The sequence below is a fragment of the Lagenorhynchus albirostris genome, chromosome 5, assembly GCF_949774975.1.
Source record: "Lagenorhynchus albirostris chromosome 5, mLagAlb1.1, whole genome shotgun sequence".
Classification (NCBI taxonomy): domain Eukaryota; kingdom Metazoa; phylum Chordata; class Mammalia; order Artiodactyla; family Delphinidae; genus Lagenorhynchus; species Lagenorhynchus albirostris.
The window spans coordinates 68,131,365-68,149,612 of NC_083099.1; the positions used below are offsets into that span (position 1 = coordinate 68,131,365).

Sequence of the window (18,248 nt, forward strand, 5' to 3'; positions counted from 1 at the left end):
TCCGGAAAATTTTAAGATAGTTCTAAATTTAGCCTAACATTTATATTTCTTTTTGTATACCTTAAAAATGTTACTGCATCTGTTAAACAGCTTTCTGGAGACCAACTTCAAATCAGGAATACTTGGAAACTGAAGAAATATTTACACTGCTCCCGAATCAGTTGTGAAAACAGCAGCATATAATCAGTTGTTATTTATAGAAGCTTTATAGATATTACCAGATGCTATAGAGTTCCCCAGAGAATACTGGCTCTTGCTCTGGTGTCATTAGTAAAGACTCATAACCTACATCGGGAGACCTGTCTATTAAGTTCAGTAAGCTCTTACCTCTAGTATTTAAGACCCACAACCATACTGCTTAAATGTAGTTTTCAGTTTCCTCTTGCATTAGATTTCAAGGCTCCAGCTAATACGGATTATTTGTTTTCTTGAACATGCCTTTTGTGTTCACATTTCATGACTTTTACTCGTGCTGATCCTTTGACCCGGCAGAATAATAGTCCAGTTATTATGGAAAGCCTACATCTGCACAAGCATCTCCATATATATTATGTTTTATGGTCTTTACAATAGCCCATTGCCATTTTACAAGTGAAGAAAATGAAAATTTGGGAGGGAAATGCTTTGTTTTTTTTTTTATCCAACAAGAAGCCATAACTTTATTAATGATAGAAACAGTACAAATTTCAAACCCAGCTGCAGTTACTCTTTTGAAACACCAAAAAAAGGTCCTCTTTTCAAGATGGTTACATTGTTAATTCCATAATAGCATTTACAATATCATTACTGTTGTTCTTCAGGGCTCGGACTGCCTTTGCTCTCGACACATTTGTTTGTGACATGACCAATTCTATGTCCTTAACTTCCACACCTGTTTCATCAACCTCTTCCTCTTCACTCTCCTCTTGTACAGTTGGAGTCTGTGTGTTTTCTTGAATGTTTGAGACAGCTTCACCCTGAACTTTGAATTTCTCAGCAGCTGCTAACTGTGCTTGCTGAGATAAATCCTCGATCTTGGCTTCCCCAAAAACTATGTAGGTATCTGAAGCTGGGCTCTTGTATGCATCTGGTTTTGTGATGACAAAAAGGATATTCTTAGATTTCCGGATAGTGACTCTAGTAACCCCTGTAACCTGTCGAAGACCCAGTTCGGACATAGCCTTCCGTGCCTTCTTTTCACTCCGGCTCTGTTTTGCTTTACTGACTGGTTCTTCATCGATTTCAGCTGCCGCTGCCAGCTGGGCTTGTTGTGTGGTTGCCTGTGTAGAATCCTGTTCCGCAAGCTCTGGTACTGATTCATCACTATCAGATTCTGTTCCAGACCCTGTCTCAGCCTGGGGCTGTGGCAACTCCTGCTCTGTAGCAGGGACGGTTTCTGTGGCTTCACCGGGCATTTTGTGCGGGGAACGCGGAACCAAGATGGCGGCAGAAAGAGAGCTAGCGAGAGCGTGACCCGCCGGGAAATGCTTTGTTGAATGTCTTACTCTTGAAATCTAGGCTTCAAAGCTTCACCATGCCAGACTGCCTTTCCTGGTACAATTTAATTAAAATTCAGAGAAAGGTACTTTCAAAAAATATAACCACATATTTATGATGTGGTTTAATAAAATTATATATTAACAAACTGATATAAATGACATTGGGATAAAAGAGTAAAGAAAATAAAAGAATTTAGACTTAAAAACAGCAAAAAATTGAGAGACGCATCCTTCACACATAGTATTCCCTCAGAGTAGAACATTCTTTCCCCTTGTCTTTTTCTAATTCTTACTCATCAGTGAGATCTTAGCTTAAGTGTCACTTCCTGTAGGGAGCTTTTTCTGACTTGCCCTTTGGAGACTGGGATAAATGGTCTTGCCATGGGACCCTGTGGCCCTGTGATTTCTCGATCATAGCAGTTAACACATTGTTATTCCTTGTTTAATTTTCTATTTTGCTATTAGATTGAAAGCTCCATAAGGGACAAAGTCTGTACTATCTCTTCTTTACTCTAATGTATAGCAGCACCATACATATCTCCTGGAACATGGTAGCCACTTATATTTGATGAATGAAAGAAAGAAGAGAGAGACAGAGAGAGAGAGAAAGGGGTAGTAGAAAGCCCTTAGACTCTAGAGTGTAACCAAACTTATCCATTTAAGAGTTTTTTTACTTTGAACAGTTACTCAACTTCTCTCAGTGTACAGTTTCTCACCAGTAAAAGGGTCATAGCTGTAGAATAACAGCTATTTATAAGAGGTCTTATGAGATGCTTGGAACATAATTAAAAAAATGAAAAGAATTTCTTTTTGATATCCAATTAGATGACATTCTCTCATTCTCAGTTATAGTGTGACTCTGGAGAACCTCTGTTTCTAGTCTTTTGGTAGCAGTTCCTCTGATAACACCCCGTGTTCTAATCATGCAGAGAGCCCTTGGATATTTCAAAATCAACACTGAAAACTTGAATTCATTGTCTTCCTCTCAAAACTTTTCTCCCCCTTTATTTCCAGTTCCTGTTAAATGTACCACAATCCACACAAAAGATGAAATCAGAGCCGGAAACCTTGTCTCCTACCCTCGCCACTCTCATTGTCTCCCTTAGTCTATAGCGTTGCTTCTCAGTTAGACATAATTTTGCCTTCGAGGGGATGGTGATGTCTGGAGACATTTGCCTTAGAGTTTGGTGATGTCTGGAGACATTTATGGTTGTCACGATAGGGAAGATGTGGTAGCACCTCATGGGTAGAGGCCAAAGACGCTGTGAAAACTCCTACAATGCATAAGACAGCCCACTATAGCAAAGTATTCCACTCAAGGTATCAGGAGTGCTGAGGTTGAGAAAACTTAGTTTAGAGTGGGAAGTTAGTAAATTTCAAAACTGGCATTCTAATCATTGGTCTTTGAAACTACTGGCAGTACTGCATAATTTACTGGTGGAAAAAAAGGGATGACTTCCTCCAGAAAGTGCTGTAATTACCCCAAATGTCAGTAGAATTGGTGAGGTATGAGGCTGACTGTTTTGGAAGGAATTATATAGATTCTTCAGATTTTCTCTAGAATAGCAGTCTCAAAGTGTGGTCCTGAGACCTCTGGAGGCCCCTGAGACATTTTCAGGGAGTATTCAAAATTAGAATTATTTTTACAATAATATTAAGATATTATTTGCCTTTTTCACCCTTTATCTTACGAGAGTAGAGAGGAATTTTCCAGAGTCTATATGATATACAATATTGCCACATGTTAAATTCAGAAAGAAGTGAGTATCCACCTGTGTTATATTAAACCAGACATTAAAGAGACTTGGAGGGCTTCCCTGGTGGCGCAGTGGTTGAGAGTCCACCTGCTGATGCACGGGACACGGGTTCGTGCCCCGGTCCGGGAAGATCCCACATGCCGCGGAGCAGCTGGGCCTGTGAGCCATGGCCGCTGAGCCTGTGTGTCCGGAGCCTGTGCTCCGCAACGGGAGAGGCCACAACAGTGAGAGGCCCGCGTAATGCAAAAAAAGAGATTTGGAAAATTGTATAATAATGTTATCGTCATAACTTTTTGTCTTTAAAATATATGGTTATTTTTCATGAAAATGTTATTTATGTTAATGTATAATGGGTTTATTATTGTTATTTAAACTAATTAATAAATATTTTGAAAGTTTTAATTTCTAATACAAGAAATATTGATAGATATAGCCTATACAAACAGAAATACTTTGGGATGCTCAATAATTTTTAAGAATGTGAAAAGGGTCAATAGAACCAAAAATTTTGAGAATTGTTATTGCAGTGCAGTGTTTCTCATACTCTGTGTATTACTTGTATACATATGTATATATAATATATTAAAACACATATTCTGATTCAGTAGATATGATGCTTAATTTTTTGTGTCAACTTGAATGGGTCATGTATCCAGGCATTCGGTCAAATATTATTCTGGGAATGTCAGGGTGTTTCCGGATGTGACTAACACTTGAATCTGTAGACTGAGTAAAGCAGATTGCCCTCCCTAATGTGGGTGGACCCCATCCAATCATGTGAAGACATGAATAGAACAAAAAGACTGATCTGCCTAGAGTTAGAGGGAACTCCTCCAGCTTTGACTGCCTTGAGCTGGGACACTGGCTTTTCCCCTACCTTCTGACTCAAACTGAAACATCGGCTTTCATTGAGTCTCAAGCTTGCTGTCATTTAGACTAGAACTATGCCATCTGCAATCCTGGTTCTCAGGCCCTGAGAGTCAGATTGGAACTATACTGTCAGCTCTCCTAGGTCTCCAGCTTGTCTACTGCCTGGGATTTGTCACTCTCCATAATCACATGAGCCAGTGCCTTATAATTAACTCCATTATATGTATTTATCTCCGACTGGATCTGTTTCTCTCCAGAACCCTAATATAGTAGGTCTGGGGTGGGGCCTGAGATTCTGCATTCTAACATTCTCCCAGAAGATGCTAATGTTGCTGACCCATGGATCACACTTCTAGTGGCAAGGGTCAAAGCATCAACATCACTTGGGAGTTTAGGGAGTTTATTAGAAATATAAAATCTCAGACCCTGTCTAAGAACTATGGAATCAGAATCTGCATTTGGACAAGATCCCCAGGTGATTCATGTGCACATTACAATTTAAGAGATGCTGCTCTAGTCAACCCTGACTACTTAGTAGAATCACTTGGATAGCTTTAAAAAAGAGATGTCCGGACTCCACCTTGATCAAGTCAAACCAATTAAATCAGAATCTCAGAGAATGGGGCCTAGACAGCCTCACATTTTAAAAACTGCACAGGTGACATTAATGTGCAGTCATGAATGAAAACCACTGGTCTAAAGAAAAGGCTGAAGATCAACAGTTGCAATCTTTGAGGCTTTTAAAAACATAAAATTAATTACCCAGGGTATGGGATGAGAGTAAAAGAGGGCAACTAGCCACTTGGTGTTTTTGGATATGTAGCTCTCAAATAAGATATCCACAGAAATTATGGCATTACCGTCTGTAAGAAGAGATCATACAATTTCTTGCGTGTTTGATGTTATTTTTTTCTGGAGTGGGGACTTAACTTTGAGTGTTTACAGAAAATTCTTTCTAAGTCTAGAGTTTCTTAAATTGTTATGTGCTGTACTATATAGAAGTAAACTCACAGAGCTGGAAGGTGTCTCAGGGATTATCTAATCTAACTGCTTCATTTATAGATGGGGAAACTGAGGCTCAGAGATGCCAATTCACTCATCATAAGGACAGCATTGTATCGTGGAGGCAACAGACCTGAGTTCAACTTGAAGCTCTCATACCTCCTCCGGAGTCATTCTCTTGTTCCAAGTTACACACTATGGCTAGCACCACCGGAAGTCTAGAAATACCACTATCAGATCAGTGCAGTGATGCCTTCATTGAAATTTTGCTTATTACCGAGTGTTTTACACTCACTTCTTACAATTCAACAACTGTTTAGTGAGCTTGTGCCAAGTGGTGCTAGAAATTTAGTAGCTATCATTAAAAGAGTTATTTTGTCATACTACAATTATCTGTAGAATTATTTAATAGAACCCAAATCTCTTGATTTCCACTTCAGTATTTGTTTAACTTCATGTCATTCTGTTCTCCTTGGCAGATGAAGAGGGCTGAAAAATTGGACTATTCACCCAGCTGAAAAAGTGGGATTGGGATCTTGATTCTGGACTGATTGAACTGCTCTGTCTGCAAATGGACTGGGGTCTGAAGAGCAGAAACTGATGCTGGAAATCCTTGGTAACTAAAAGCTCCTCCCAGCTGTTCCTCCTTTCTCTGAAAATAGAACTACTTAAGGAGAGAGAGAGAGGGGAATAAAGGAAAGAAAAGAAAAGGCACACTGTTTGATGTACTGTATGTTGGAGGGTTCTGGAAAAATTTATAACATGTTCTCTACTCAGAGACAAAATTTTCCAAGAGGACATTTATACTATTTCCTTCCAAGAATCTGCATCCTGTTATACTCTGGAAGAAGTGACCTCATGGTGTTTGTATTTGTCTCTCTCACAAAACCTCTTTTATAGTATTAATGCATGTGCAGCTCTTAAGATATGTAATACATGAGGCTCTGACTTTGGCAGGTCATTCAAAGAACATGCTGCTACTTTCATGCTGGCGTCCTCTTGTTTTACAGTGGCAGAGGGTCTGGGAGAAGGAGATCTGGATAGGAGGAAGTTCTACGCCAAGTTACTTGGAAAATATATGCCACAGCAATCTAAGGAACCTAATAAAAGTGAAAGAATATTAACTAGTGATACTTGTTATTAGTCTCAGAGGAACTGACGGTAATCACTATAATCCCTTGCAGCCTATTAGAATTATAAGGTGATTGCTTGCACATTACCTCATTTGTACAGTACTTTACAGTTTATAAAGTACTTCCTCATAGGTCATCTCGGTTTTTTCCAACATCCATGTGAGTTACTCAGGACCACTATTTCCCAAATTTATAGGTACAACAACTGAGGCTTTGAAATAAATAAAAATATGTAAATTCTTTGACGTAGAATTTAACAACATCAAAAACCCTTTGTATACACATGAATTCATTTGGTTTCCACAACAAATATCTGTAGTACATCATTTGCTTATAAGGAAGCCAAGAAACAGAGTAAATGACTTAACTGAGATTTCACGGCAAATTAAGTGGCAGAATGAGACGTTAGATCCAGACTCCTTAAAAAGTGCTCCTTCCACTACATAAAACTGCTCTTTACAGAGCATGGGCTTGGAGTCAGCCAGACCCATGTATAAATCCTGGCTCTTGAACAGGTGGACTGTAGGGTGAAGTCTGAGAAACTACTTAACCTCACTAAACACAGCTTTCTAAACGGTAAAGTAGGAAAAGTAATCCCTACCTCATGGGATTACTGTGAGGAAAAAATGAGCTAATGTTTCTAAAACGATTAGCATAGTGCTTGACACGCAGAAAGGGCCCAATGACTGTTATTGTAATAAAATGTTTCGCTGGGCTACTACACAAGCCCATCAGATCCCAACTTTAGTCCCACCAGTGCTTAACAATAGTGTTGGAAAATGTCGCTTGTTTTTTCCAACTGAAGCTGTGGACTCCTCTCTGAGCACTGCGGGAAGATCTCTGAACAGAAGTCAAGATTCAAAGTGCCAATGCTTTTCATCTCCCTCCTTTTCTGTCTCCTAGAACTCAGGCAAACCCTCTTGTTTCCAGCCTCTGTTCCCAGCTGTAGGTCAGAGTGAACAGGATAAAGTGAGAACCATGCTCAGAAGGAAAATAAACGGAGGCTGTGTCCAAACATCTGGTTAAAATTCCAGAGCCCAGGACCCCACACTAAGAGGATTCTGCTACTTTGCGGGGCATCTCGTCAACCTCAGCTGTCTCCACTGCGCCTCTAAGAAATCAAACATCTGATACTTAAGGAGTTTGAGGCAAAGCAGCCCTTATGGCCAGGGAATGATGAAGGTGTGTAAAGATCAGCCCTGAACACTTATTTGTTAAACATGCTGCTCATCCTCATGGGAGATAGATCCTTCCCAAGGCTTTTCCGCTCGCGGACTCAGCATCTTACCGCGGCAGTGATCTTCATGACGTTGCCCCACTGGCTTTGAGCCTCAGTCTCTGACACCCGCTGACATACACCTTGCTTTCCATTTGTTCTGAACTGTTTTGAGTTCTCCAAATGCGCCGTGCCTCTCACATTGTAGTGCTTTTTCACAAGTCATTCTTTTTACCAGGAATTCTCACTCATTTGCTGAACTGTTGTTGGCAAGGTGAGTTCCTCTTCATCTTGAAGATGTAGCTCAAGTAGCTCTTCTTTGAAGGAAGGTCTCCTGGTGGCCTCTCTCCCTGAGGAGCTGTTTGGGGTAAAGTTGGTGATTTTATCTTTTTTCTCTCACCACCTTTCTTGTGGTCTTTAAATGCTATATATATATATATATATATATATATATATATATATATATATATAGTCACACGTCAATTTCCTTTGCAATTCTCTGAGCTCCCTAAGGGTAATTTTTTTCTATTGATTTATGAAACCCAGTGCTAGGCACATGGTAGGAATGACTTCTGTGAGATGAAGTATGGAAGTTTTTGAATCTTAACCTTTTCACTATGCTGGCTACCTTTGTCTGTCTTGGGCCTCCAATGCTACTGTGATTTTTCTTTTTTTTTTTTTTGTCACTATTCATTGTTAAAGAAAATGCTAAATTTCAGTTAGAAACTAGTAGGAAAATGACTTTCTATTTGGTTCCAGATTAATGAGCCCCTTGAATTCTATTCTCATATTCCTGGTTAAGAAGCCCTAGTACAGGATTTACAATTGGACTGAGATTCAATTATCAGCATCTCTTAACACCAAATAAATATTCCTTTCCTGATTTTTATAATACTTACCTGTGTGTGAAGTAATGTGAAAAAAAAAGTCAGACACTATCTATAATGATGTCTAACATGTGGCCACTGCTAAGTAAGTGCTATTTAGCAGCGTTATTATGAATAAGTGTTATTAGTTTATTGAGACTTCATGAGACAATGAGAGAAGCCCAAATACCCTGGATTTCAATCCCAGCTTTACCTTTTATTCATTATGTGACATGGGCCCCTTTAAATGTCAGTTAATTCATGTGGAATATGGGGCTAACAATACCTACTATAGAGCCTTTTTATAACAAGTAATACAGTAAGAAATGCGCTAGCAAAGGCTTGGAAAATAGGAAATGCTCAATGAACAATCAACTGAATGAATGAGTGACTAATATTTTAAAACATAATTAATTCTACTTCTTTCGGTCCGACAAATTTCACTTCTCAATTAAATTAAACATTCTCCCTCTTTTTTTTTTTTGGCTTCATTTTTTTTCTGTTTATAGTTCTTTTATTTAGGTAAACTTTACATACAATATAATGCACAAATCTTAAGTGTACAACTTGCAGAGTTTTGACAAATGCATGTAACCAGGTAACTCATGCTCCACCAAGATATAGAACATTTCCATCATCCCAGAAAATTCCTACTTGCTTTTTTCTCAGTGAACACTTCTCAGAGGCAATCATTTAACATTGTTTTCATTAGTTTAGTTTCACTGTTCTTGAACTTTATATAAATGAAATCCATATACAGTGATTCTTTTGTGTCCATTTTCTTTCTCAGCATAATGTCTGTGAGATTAATGCACAGGCATACCTCATTTTATTGTTTCACTTTATTGCACTTCACAGATACTGTATTTTTTTTTTACAAATTGAAGGTTTGTGGCAACCCTGCATGGAGCTAGTCTATTGGCGCCATTTTTCCAACAGCACTTGCTTACTTAGTGTCTGTGTCACTTTTTTTTTTTGAATTTTTGAATTTTATTTTATTTATTTTTTATACAGCAGGTTCTTATTAGTCATCAGTTTTATACACATCAGTGTATACATGTCAATCCCAATCTCCCAATTCATCACACCACCATCCCCGCCGCGCCCTCCCCCACCCCCCACTGGCCACCGCCGCTTTCCCCCCTTGGTGTCCATACGTTTGTTCTCTACATCTGTGTCTCTATTTATGCCCTGCAAACCGGTTCATCTGTACCATTTTCTAGGTTCCACATTGACAAATTTCACTTCTCAATGAAATTAAACTTTCTCAGAAAGATAATACTGATTGTATCTACTCATTCTAAATCAGTTAAAGTTATGAAAAACTATTGATTATTTTAAAATTGAAAAGTTAAAATTTAATGATGAGATCAACTCTACTTGTCTATTTTTTTTTTACAAACACATTTTTACCAGATGCCAAGATTTTTCTGCAATCTGAAGAAAAAATCTGTAGAGGGGAGCTGCTTAAATAAACAAAACATATTTCAGTTAAAAGATTAATAGAATTATAAGAAAATAAAATTTTACATGAAGTTTACTTATTAGTAAACTATTTTTATGTATAAAACTGTTTAATATGTTACTTAGGGACACATATTATAAATAATGGAGATAAATACAAGTAAATATGAAATACTTTGAAAAAACAGTTAATAAGATATCTAAATACTTAATGAACACAAAGGCTAAATATTTATTGAACACAGATACCGGTGACATACAGAGACATGGAGCCAGTTAGATTCCACAATCTGATTGCTCAGAAGAGATGCCCAGATCCTGAACCACACCGCAGATTTGCCCTTCGATTAACTGCTGACTCTTGCATTTTCCCCAGCTGCCCATCTGTGCTCCAGTATCTCAAAGGCCAGAGTGGATGGCCAGTGTTGCATGTGAGCTGCACAAGTCCAGCCGCCCCAGAGGGCTTGTCCTAAGTCTTTAGCTGATATTTAACATGAGAAGAAAACATTAACAGATGCCGTGTCTTAACTGCCTGCTGTCTGACTGTCTTCTCCAGTGGGTCCCTCTCGGCCAATGACTATAACTTTGGAAAGCTGCTTTGTAGAGTAAAGGGAGGGAGAGACAGAGAGAGGAAGAGGGGGAGGCAAAGAAAAATAGTTGTGTTGTGCTGAGAAACTAAGAAATCTGGAATGTAGCTCCACTGCAGCCATGAACTTGTGGGAACTTGGTAAAGATACTCTCCCTTTCCGTGCCTCAGTTTCCTCATCTATAAAATGAAACAACAGGATAAGATGGTCTGAAATCCTTTCTAGAGCTAGCAATAATATTTACTGCTTAAATTACCGTTTTAAATTACCACCTATCCTATACAGTAATAGCCCTACCAAAACAATAAAATCTCTATAATAGAATAACCTGAGCATTTGGATAAATCAGTTTTATTATTCCAACAATAAAAGGGAGGAGGAAACCAATATACAGCATGCTTACTATCTGTCATACACTTTCATAAATTCCTCATTTTACATGATCACAAAAATGTAAGTAGACTTTCCATATTTTAGAGAAGAGTAAAATTAAGTTCTAGGGCTTCCCTGGTGGTGCAGTGGTTGAGAGTCCACCCGCCGATGCAGGAGACACGGGTTCGTGCCCTGGTCCGGGAAGATCCCACATGACGCGGAGCGTCTGGGCCCGTGAGCCATGGCTGCTGAGCCTGCGTGTCCGGAGCCTGTGCTCCGCAACGGGAGAGGCCACAACAGTGAGAGGCCCGCGTACCAAAAAAAAAAAAAAAAAAATTAAGTTCTAGAGGTAAATAACTTGACTAAGGTCAGGATGTTAATTAGCAAAGTCAGGATTTGATTCCTTGTATTCGTTTATTCATTCCTTCAATAAATATTATTGAGCACCACGCCAGGCACTGAATTAGGTATAGGGTTAGAACAGGGAACAGTGTCTCCAAAGATCATATTTCTTTGTCTGCGACAGTGAAGGTATACTCTTGCCAGAATATGTTGAGAATGTCAACCTTTGGTGTTCTGAGACTCAATTTCCAATACGCGCAATAGGACGGGGGAAAGACGAGACCACCACATCTCAAAAAGCAATTCTTAGAACACTTGATGGGTGTCCCAGAAGTCAACTCAATTCTGACACTATCTACCCAGAGATAGCATCAGATTCCACAGTTTGAGGGCTCAGCCCTACAAGACTGCCTGCCCACCCCCCTCACTTCAAAGGCCAGTCAAAAGTCCAGGCTGTTATCTGTGCTTCTGACCCACTGGCTTATAAATCAGAGATTCCCATGACCCCCTTTCCTTGCATCCGAATAATTTGCTGCAGTGGCTTAAGGAACTCCGAGAAACATGTTACTTACTAGATCACCATTTTATTTTAAGAGGACGTAACTGAGGATCAGCCAGCTGGAGGAGATGCCTAGGGCAAGGTATGGGGAAAGAGCGTGGAGCTTCCATGCCCTCTCAGTACACACCGTTCTCTCCATATCTTGATGGTTCACAAACCTGGAAGCTCTCCAAATCCTACCCTCTTGGGTTTTTATGAAGCCTTCATTAATAGTCATGATTGATTAAATCATTGGACATTGTGGATTGATTCAACCTCTAGTCCGTCTCCCTTTCCAGGAGATGAAAGGTACTATCTCGAGTTCCAACCCTGGATTCCAAAAGTCACCTCATTCACATACAAACACACCTTTATCACTCCCAACACTTAGAAAATGCCAAGTTTTGAGAGCTGTGAGTCAAGAACTGTGGACAAAGACCACATATATATATATATGATAAATATATTCTGGTCATCTACATGAGCAAATATATATTCCTTATAAATCACAATATCACAGTCAAGGAACCAGATAATTTAAATTTTCCAAAGTACATCAAATATTTGAGAAAAGAGATCCTCAAGCCACTGTTGAGTAGTTTTCCAACATTTAGGCTCTAACTCTTCCTGTTTTACATTTAAAACATGGAATTCATAATGAGGAAAAACAGATTTTATTAATCTCATCTCTATAAATGCAAAACATACATGTATTTCTCTTTTTTCAAAAAGGAACACGGGACTTCCCTGGTGGCTCAGTGGTTAAGAATCCGCCTGTCAATGCAGGGAACACAGGTTAGATCCCCGGTTTGGGAAGATCCTACATGCCGTGGAGCAACGAAGCCCGTGCACCACAATTACTGAGCCTGCGCTCTAGAGTCCGTGAGCCACAACTACTGAGCCCACGTGCCACAACTACCGAGGCCCACGAACCTAGAGCCTGTGCTCCACAACAAGAGAAGCCACTGCAATGAGAAGCCCACACGGGTCGCAACTAGAGAAAGCCCACGTGCAACAATGAAGACCCAATGCAGCCAATAAATAAATAAATTTATTTTAAAAAAAGGAACAGCACTAATATCTCATAATTTTCACTACAAAATTGTAGAGCATAAGAAACATTTTTAGAAAAAAAGAGATTCTCTAATATAGAATACAAATATAAGCACTTAAGGAAAATAATATTAAAAGATTAGTTACATAACTAAAAAGAATAGAGAATACTAAGATAAAATGTTTATCCCAGGCACAACCCTATTATGGAATGCATTCGATGTACTTCACATTAAGCTATGTACTATGGAGGTGAAAAACTCAAGGGAATCCAGATCATACCAAAGGCTTGACGAGTTCTGCTGATTTCTTTCAGGATTCTTGCTGCCGCTGCTACTACTATTAAAAACAATAATCCACATTTTTTGTGTTCTTACTATTTGTCAGACACTGTGTTAAGTGCTTTGAAAGCATCATACCATTAATCTTCTTAGTGACTCTTTAACATAGGTATTATCATTATTTCCATTTTATAGATGAGGAAGTCTGAGAATTGGAAATGCTAAGTAACTTGCATAAAGACACGCAGAGAAAAAGTTGTTAAGCTGATATTCAAAGCCATATTCTCCTGAGTTAAAGCTTTTATCATCTAACCTAATATTCTTTTTTTTTGGTACGCAGGCCTCTCCCTGTTGTGGCCTCTCCCGTTGCGGAGCACAGGCTTCGGACGCGCAGGCTCAGCGGCCATGGCTCACGGGCCCAGCCGCTCCGCGGCATGTGGGATCTTCCCGGACCGGGGCACGAACCCGTGTCCCCTGCATCGGCAGGCGGATCCCCAACCACTGCGCCACCAGGGAAGCCCTAACCTAATATTCATTTTAAGATCTCAAGCCTAAGTAATTAACAGATAAAATTGTGAATACCATACAAATTAAGATATAAGCTGATTTGAAACAGAAGATGAGTTAAGTTTCAAATGTGTTCACCTTTAAATGACAGTGCGACTTACATGTAGACTTCCTATGGAATTTCAGCGTGAATAGGGTTTAGACCCGCTTTTCCAAAAAAGTCAGGCAAGGATAGAGTATACAGCAAGGCTTAGAGGACAGCAAGCTGGAACTCCGAAGCTAATTATGGTAGGAGAGATGGGAGAGCTCATACACCTAAACACCTATGGAAAGGCTAGGACTTCTGTGACTTTAAAGAGACATCTAGGTAGATTTCACAGTCTGATGCACCTAGAAGCATAGAGTAGGATATTTGTGCAAATATATTCAATATTTGTGCAAAGACCGAGGGTTAGTATATAAAGTGACATGGTACATTTGGAAAGTGGAACCTAAGGTCCTCCATTATATTAGGTAAGATGAAGTCTGAGAGATTCTATTAGGGCATTTTTTTTTTCTTTTTCTTTTTCAAGCTTTTTTGACTGTGATCCACAGTAAAAAATACATTTTTATCACAATCCAGTACACATATTCATATACATGCATATATTTAGCTGACACAAGTATCTCACAGAATGAATATTTGCCCTTACTATGGGCATTGCTCTCTGATATTTTTCTACTGCATTATTTTTTATATTACTGGATGCAAATAACTTAATTGCTTTCACAGCCTACTAATGGGATGCAGTTTGTTGCTTGAAACGAATCAGACAAGAGGTCCCTGGAGGAGGCAAATGTTAGCAACCTATGTGTCCTAGAGGAAGAGAAGGACTCAGGTAGCCTATGGGACATGTCGGTCCATTATTAAAAATAAGATATTTGAGGATGAATTTGAGTTCAAAGTCATGAATGCAGTTCAGGAGTTCTGGGCACAGAGATGATGATGGTTGAAACCTTGCAGTAGATAAGTTATTTAGATGGAGTAAAGCAAAAGGAAAAAAGCAAAGCAGAAGATCAAAAATTGAATTCTACAGAATACCCACAGTTCTGCAGTGGAATAAGGAAGAATTCGAGGAAGAATAATAAACGTATGTTTACATAAAGAATTTAATGAAGTATAATTTATGGCAATTGTTTTGAAGTAGTGATCATTGATCTATTTCATATTGACTTTTTTTAGGTCAATATTATTGCCAGTGTATGCTGGTGTGTTGTGGACTATAATTTATTCTTCTCAGCAGCGTTTTTTCTTTTCTAAAAAAGCGTACACCAGTCCAGAAAAGATGGCTTCTTCTGCCATCTAGTGGTCTATTTTTATTACATTATCATCTATAAATTGACAAGTACTGAGCTGGGAAAAACAAAACCAAAATTAACCCGAAGACATATTTTAATTATGGTGTATGCTAGGTGAATATTGGAGGCCAGTCAATAGAGCTAGAAATATTAAAATCTGAAGTAGGCCGTCCTCTTGGGCACCCTTTCAATATACTCTTCCTCACAAAATTCTAGGAAAACCCATAAATTAACTAGGAATAAGCCTAACATGAAGAAAATTGTAGAACCCTACCAAGGCATACAGAAGAAGGAAAAGGTATACTGCACTTTTTAAAAGAAGTGCAGTATATTATTATTATAAATATGCATACTGTTCCCAAATTTAGCTACAAATCCAACAAAATCCCAAAAGATTTTTGTTTGTTGTATACTGGAACACTTATAAATATGTTCTAATATTTAAATTTAAAAAAATGTGAAACAATACCCCCCATAAGATAAAGGACCTGCTTAAGATATATAAAAATCATAAAATAATAGTCATTAAAAGATGTCAAATTATGCAGAAATAAATGAGTAAGCTCATTGAGTAGCACACAGATTCCAGAAACAGAATGATGAAAAAATGTTGAAGTTCAGCTGTTAATTAAAGTGACAGTTCAACTCAGTGGGAAGAAAGAGAGCAAGTCAATATTCAATGAACGGCATTGCCAAAATGTGTTATGCATTTGGAAAAAAATAGTTATTTTCAGCTTCGAGCCATCTACCAGTATAAATTCCTTATGGCTTAGAGAGGTAAATGTAAAAAGCAAACTATAAAAGTGTTAAGGAGAAAATGCACGATAATTTTTACAACCATATGGTGAGGAAAATCTAAGCAAAACACAACCCCAGAACCATAAAGAAAATGTTTGAAACACTTGACTACATAAAAATTTTCAAATTCTCTGTGATGAAAGACACCATAAACAAAGTTAAACAACAAGTGGCAGACTGGAAATTACATTCTGAACATAAAAATGCTTCTACATCTACACATCATTAAGAAAACAGGTCAATAGAAAAATGGGGAAATGATTTGTATCAGGATTCACTTAGGATTTATAAATGGCCAATAAACTGATAAAAAGATGCTCAAACTTAACATTAAGAAAAATGCAAGTTAAAATCAAAATAAGATATTTGTATGTATTTTTTAAATTTAGTATTATCAAGAGTGTGTAATAATATGGGGAAACAGGCACTGTCAAACACTCTTGAAGGGTGATTAAATTGGTGAAACAGTTTTGAAAGGCAATTTGGCAGACTCTATAAAAGTTTTAAATGCGCACATCTTTAGCATAGCAACTCTACTTCTGGAATCAATCCTTAGGAAATATTCACATATGTGCACAAAGATATACGTCCATTGCCTAAATTTTTTTTTTTTTTTTTTTTTTGCGGTACGCGGGCCTCTCTCACTGTTGTGGCCTCTCCCATTGCGGAGCACAGGCTCCAGACGCGCAGGCTCAGCGGCCATGGCTCACGGGCCCAGCCGCTCCGCGGCATGTGGGATCCTCCCGGACCTGGGCACGAACCCATGTCCCCTGCATCGGCAGGCGGACTCTCAACCACTGTGCCACCAGGTAAGCCCCATTGCCTAATTTTTAAAAAAATACTGAAAATGCGGAACATGTTAAAGTGAAATCACTTTCCTCTCTTGCTTTCCAAAATGTCACACTCTCCTGGCTTTCTCTCCTCCTCAATGGCCTCTGAGACTGAGTCTCTTTTCTTGGTTCCTCCTCATGTGCCTCACCTCCTCCTGTTGGAGTTCCCCAGGACTTGGTCCTAAGATCTCTTCTCCATCTATACTCACTTCCTTGGTGCCCTCCTCTGGTGTCCTGATTCTTTGATTCAACATCCACTACTCTTCACTTGACAATTTCTATTTCTAGCTCAAATTTCCCCTCTGACCTCCAGACTCATGCATCCACCTGCCTACTGACACCTTCTCTTCCATATCTAATATACACCTCACACATAACTTGAAAAACAAACTCTTGATCTTGTCTTCCAAACCCGTTCTCATCTTGGTCTTCTAGAGCACGATAAATAGAAACTTCATCATTCCAGTAGCTTAAGCCAAAATCCTAGAAGTCATTATTTGAAACCACTTTCTCTCATATCCTCCATCCCATTTGTCAGTAATTTGTACAGTTCTATTATGGCTATACTTTAGAGGTATATGAAGAATCAAACCATCTCTCACCTCCTCTATTCTTACTTTGCTCTGAGCCATCATCATTTCTTATCTGAATGCCTAAAACAGCCTCCTAATCTGGTCTCTCAACTTCCAGTCTTATCTGCCTGTGGTCTATTTTCAATAGAGCCAGTAGAATGATGAATCCTGTCTCTCTCCTGCTTAGAATTCTCCACTGGATTCCCATCTCACTCAGAGTAAAAGCCAGGATTTTCACAATAACTTGTAAGGCTTAACATAATTTTAGCCCTCACTTCTTTCCTCCCAGAGCTCTCTCCTCTTATCTTTCTCACCTCACCTACCAACACTCTCCTGGTTCACTCTTCTCAAGACTCTCTACCCTCCTTTTTTTAATTTTTTTATTTTTTGCGGTACGCGGGCCTCTCACTGTTGTGGCCTCTCCCGTTGCGGAGCACAGGCTCTGGACGCGCAGGCTCAGCGGCCATGACTCACGGGCCCAGCCGCTCCGCGGCATGTGGGATCTTCCCGGACGGGGGCACGAACCCGTGTCCCCTGCATCGGCAGGCAGACTCTCAACCACTGCGCCACCAGGGAATCCCTCTACCCTCCTTTTAAATCTTCAAAACGCCCAGACATAACCTTGGCATAGGGGCCCGTGCACTTAACTGTTCCCTCTGCCTGAACTTCCTCATATATCCCCTGAGCTATTTCAAGCCTTTACTCAAATGTCACCTCATTGAGCCTTTCCTGAGCACCCTATTTAAAAGTGTACGCTTTGTCATCACCATCTGACATAGTGTATATTTTATGCTTTTATGAAGTTGTGTTTTTTATTTTCTATCTCCTTCAACTGGATTGTTTTTTGACTGTGTTTTGGTTTGGTTACTTGGATGATTTTGTTTATTATGATCCACTGGGGCACCTCCACATCTTAAAATAGTTACTTGGTACACAGTAAGTGCTCAGAAGCATCAGCTGAGTGAGGAATGATGAAAGTCCATCAATAGGAGAGTATCAGAAGACTATCGTCTTTAAAATTTTTGTTCATTTATTCCTCATAAGAATTTTGAGAAACTATGATATTGACGTTATTTTAATCATAATGTTTTATTGCAAAAGATGTGATTTCTGATGTTCTTAAATTGTGCATATGCTTTAAATATATTTTCATCCAAGTCTAAGTGCTATAAATTCACTCATTCAATTTATGGAGAAAGTCTGCCATATAATCTAAAGAGCAAAGACAGCTCTCATATTTATGT

General features: G+C 39.0%; 1 protein-coding gene across 1 annotated transcript; it reads right to left on the minus strand.

Annotated features, from left to right (window-relative positions):
- Positions 1-629: 629 nt before the first annotated feature.
- On the minus strand, positions 630-1,449 carry LOC132520533 (nascent polypeptide-associated complex subunit alpha). Its single transcript, XM_060149274.1, has one exon. The coding sequence runs from the start codon at positions 1,392-1,394 to the stop codon at positions 747-749; it is 648 nt and encodes a 215-aa protein (XP_060005257.1). The 5' UTR covers positions 1,395-1,449; the 3' UTR covers positions 630-746.
- Positions 1,450-18,248: the final 16,799 nt, after the last annotated feature.

Excerpts from the sequence above, each read along its gene's own strand:
- LOC132520533 (XM_060149274.1), bottom strand. The coding sequence starts at position 1,394 with ATGCCCGGTGAAGCCACAGAAACCGTCCCTGCTACAGAGCAGGAGTTG.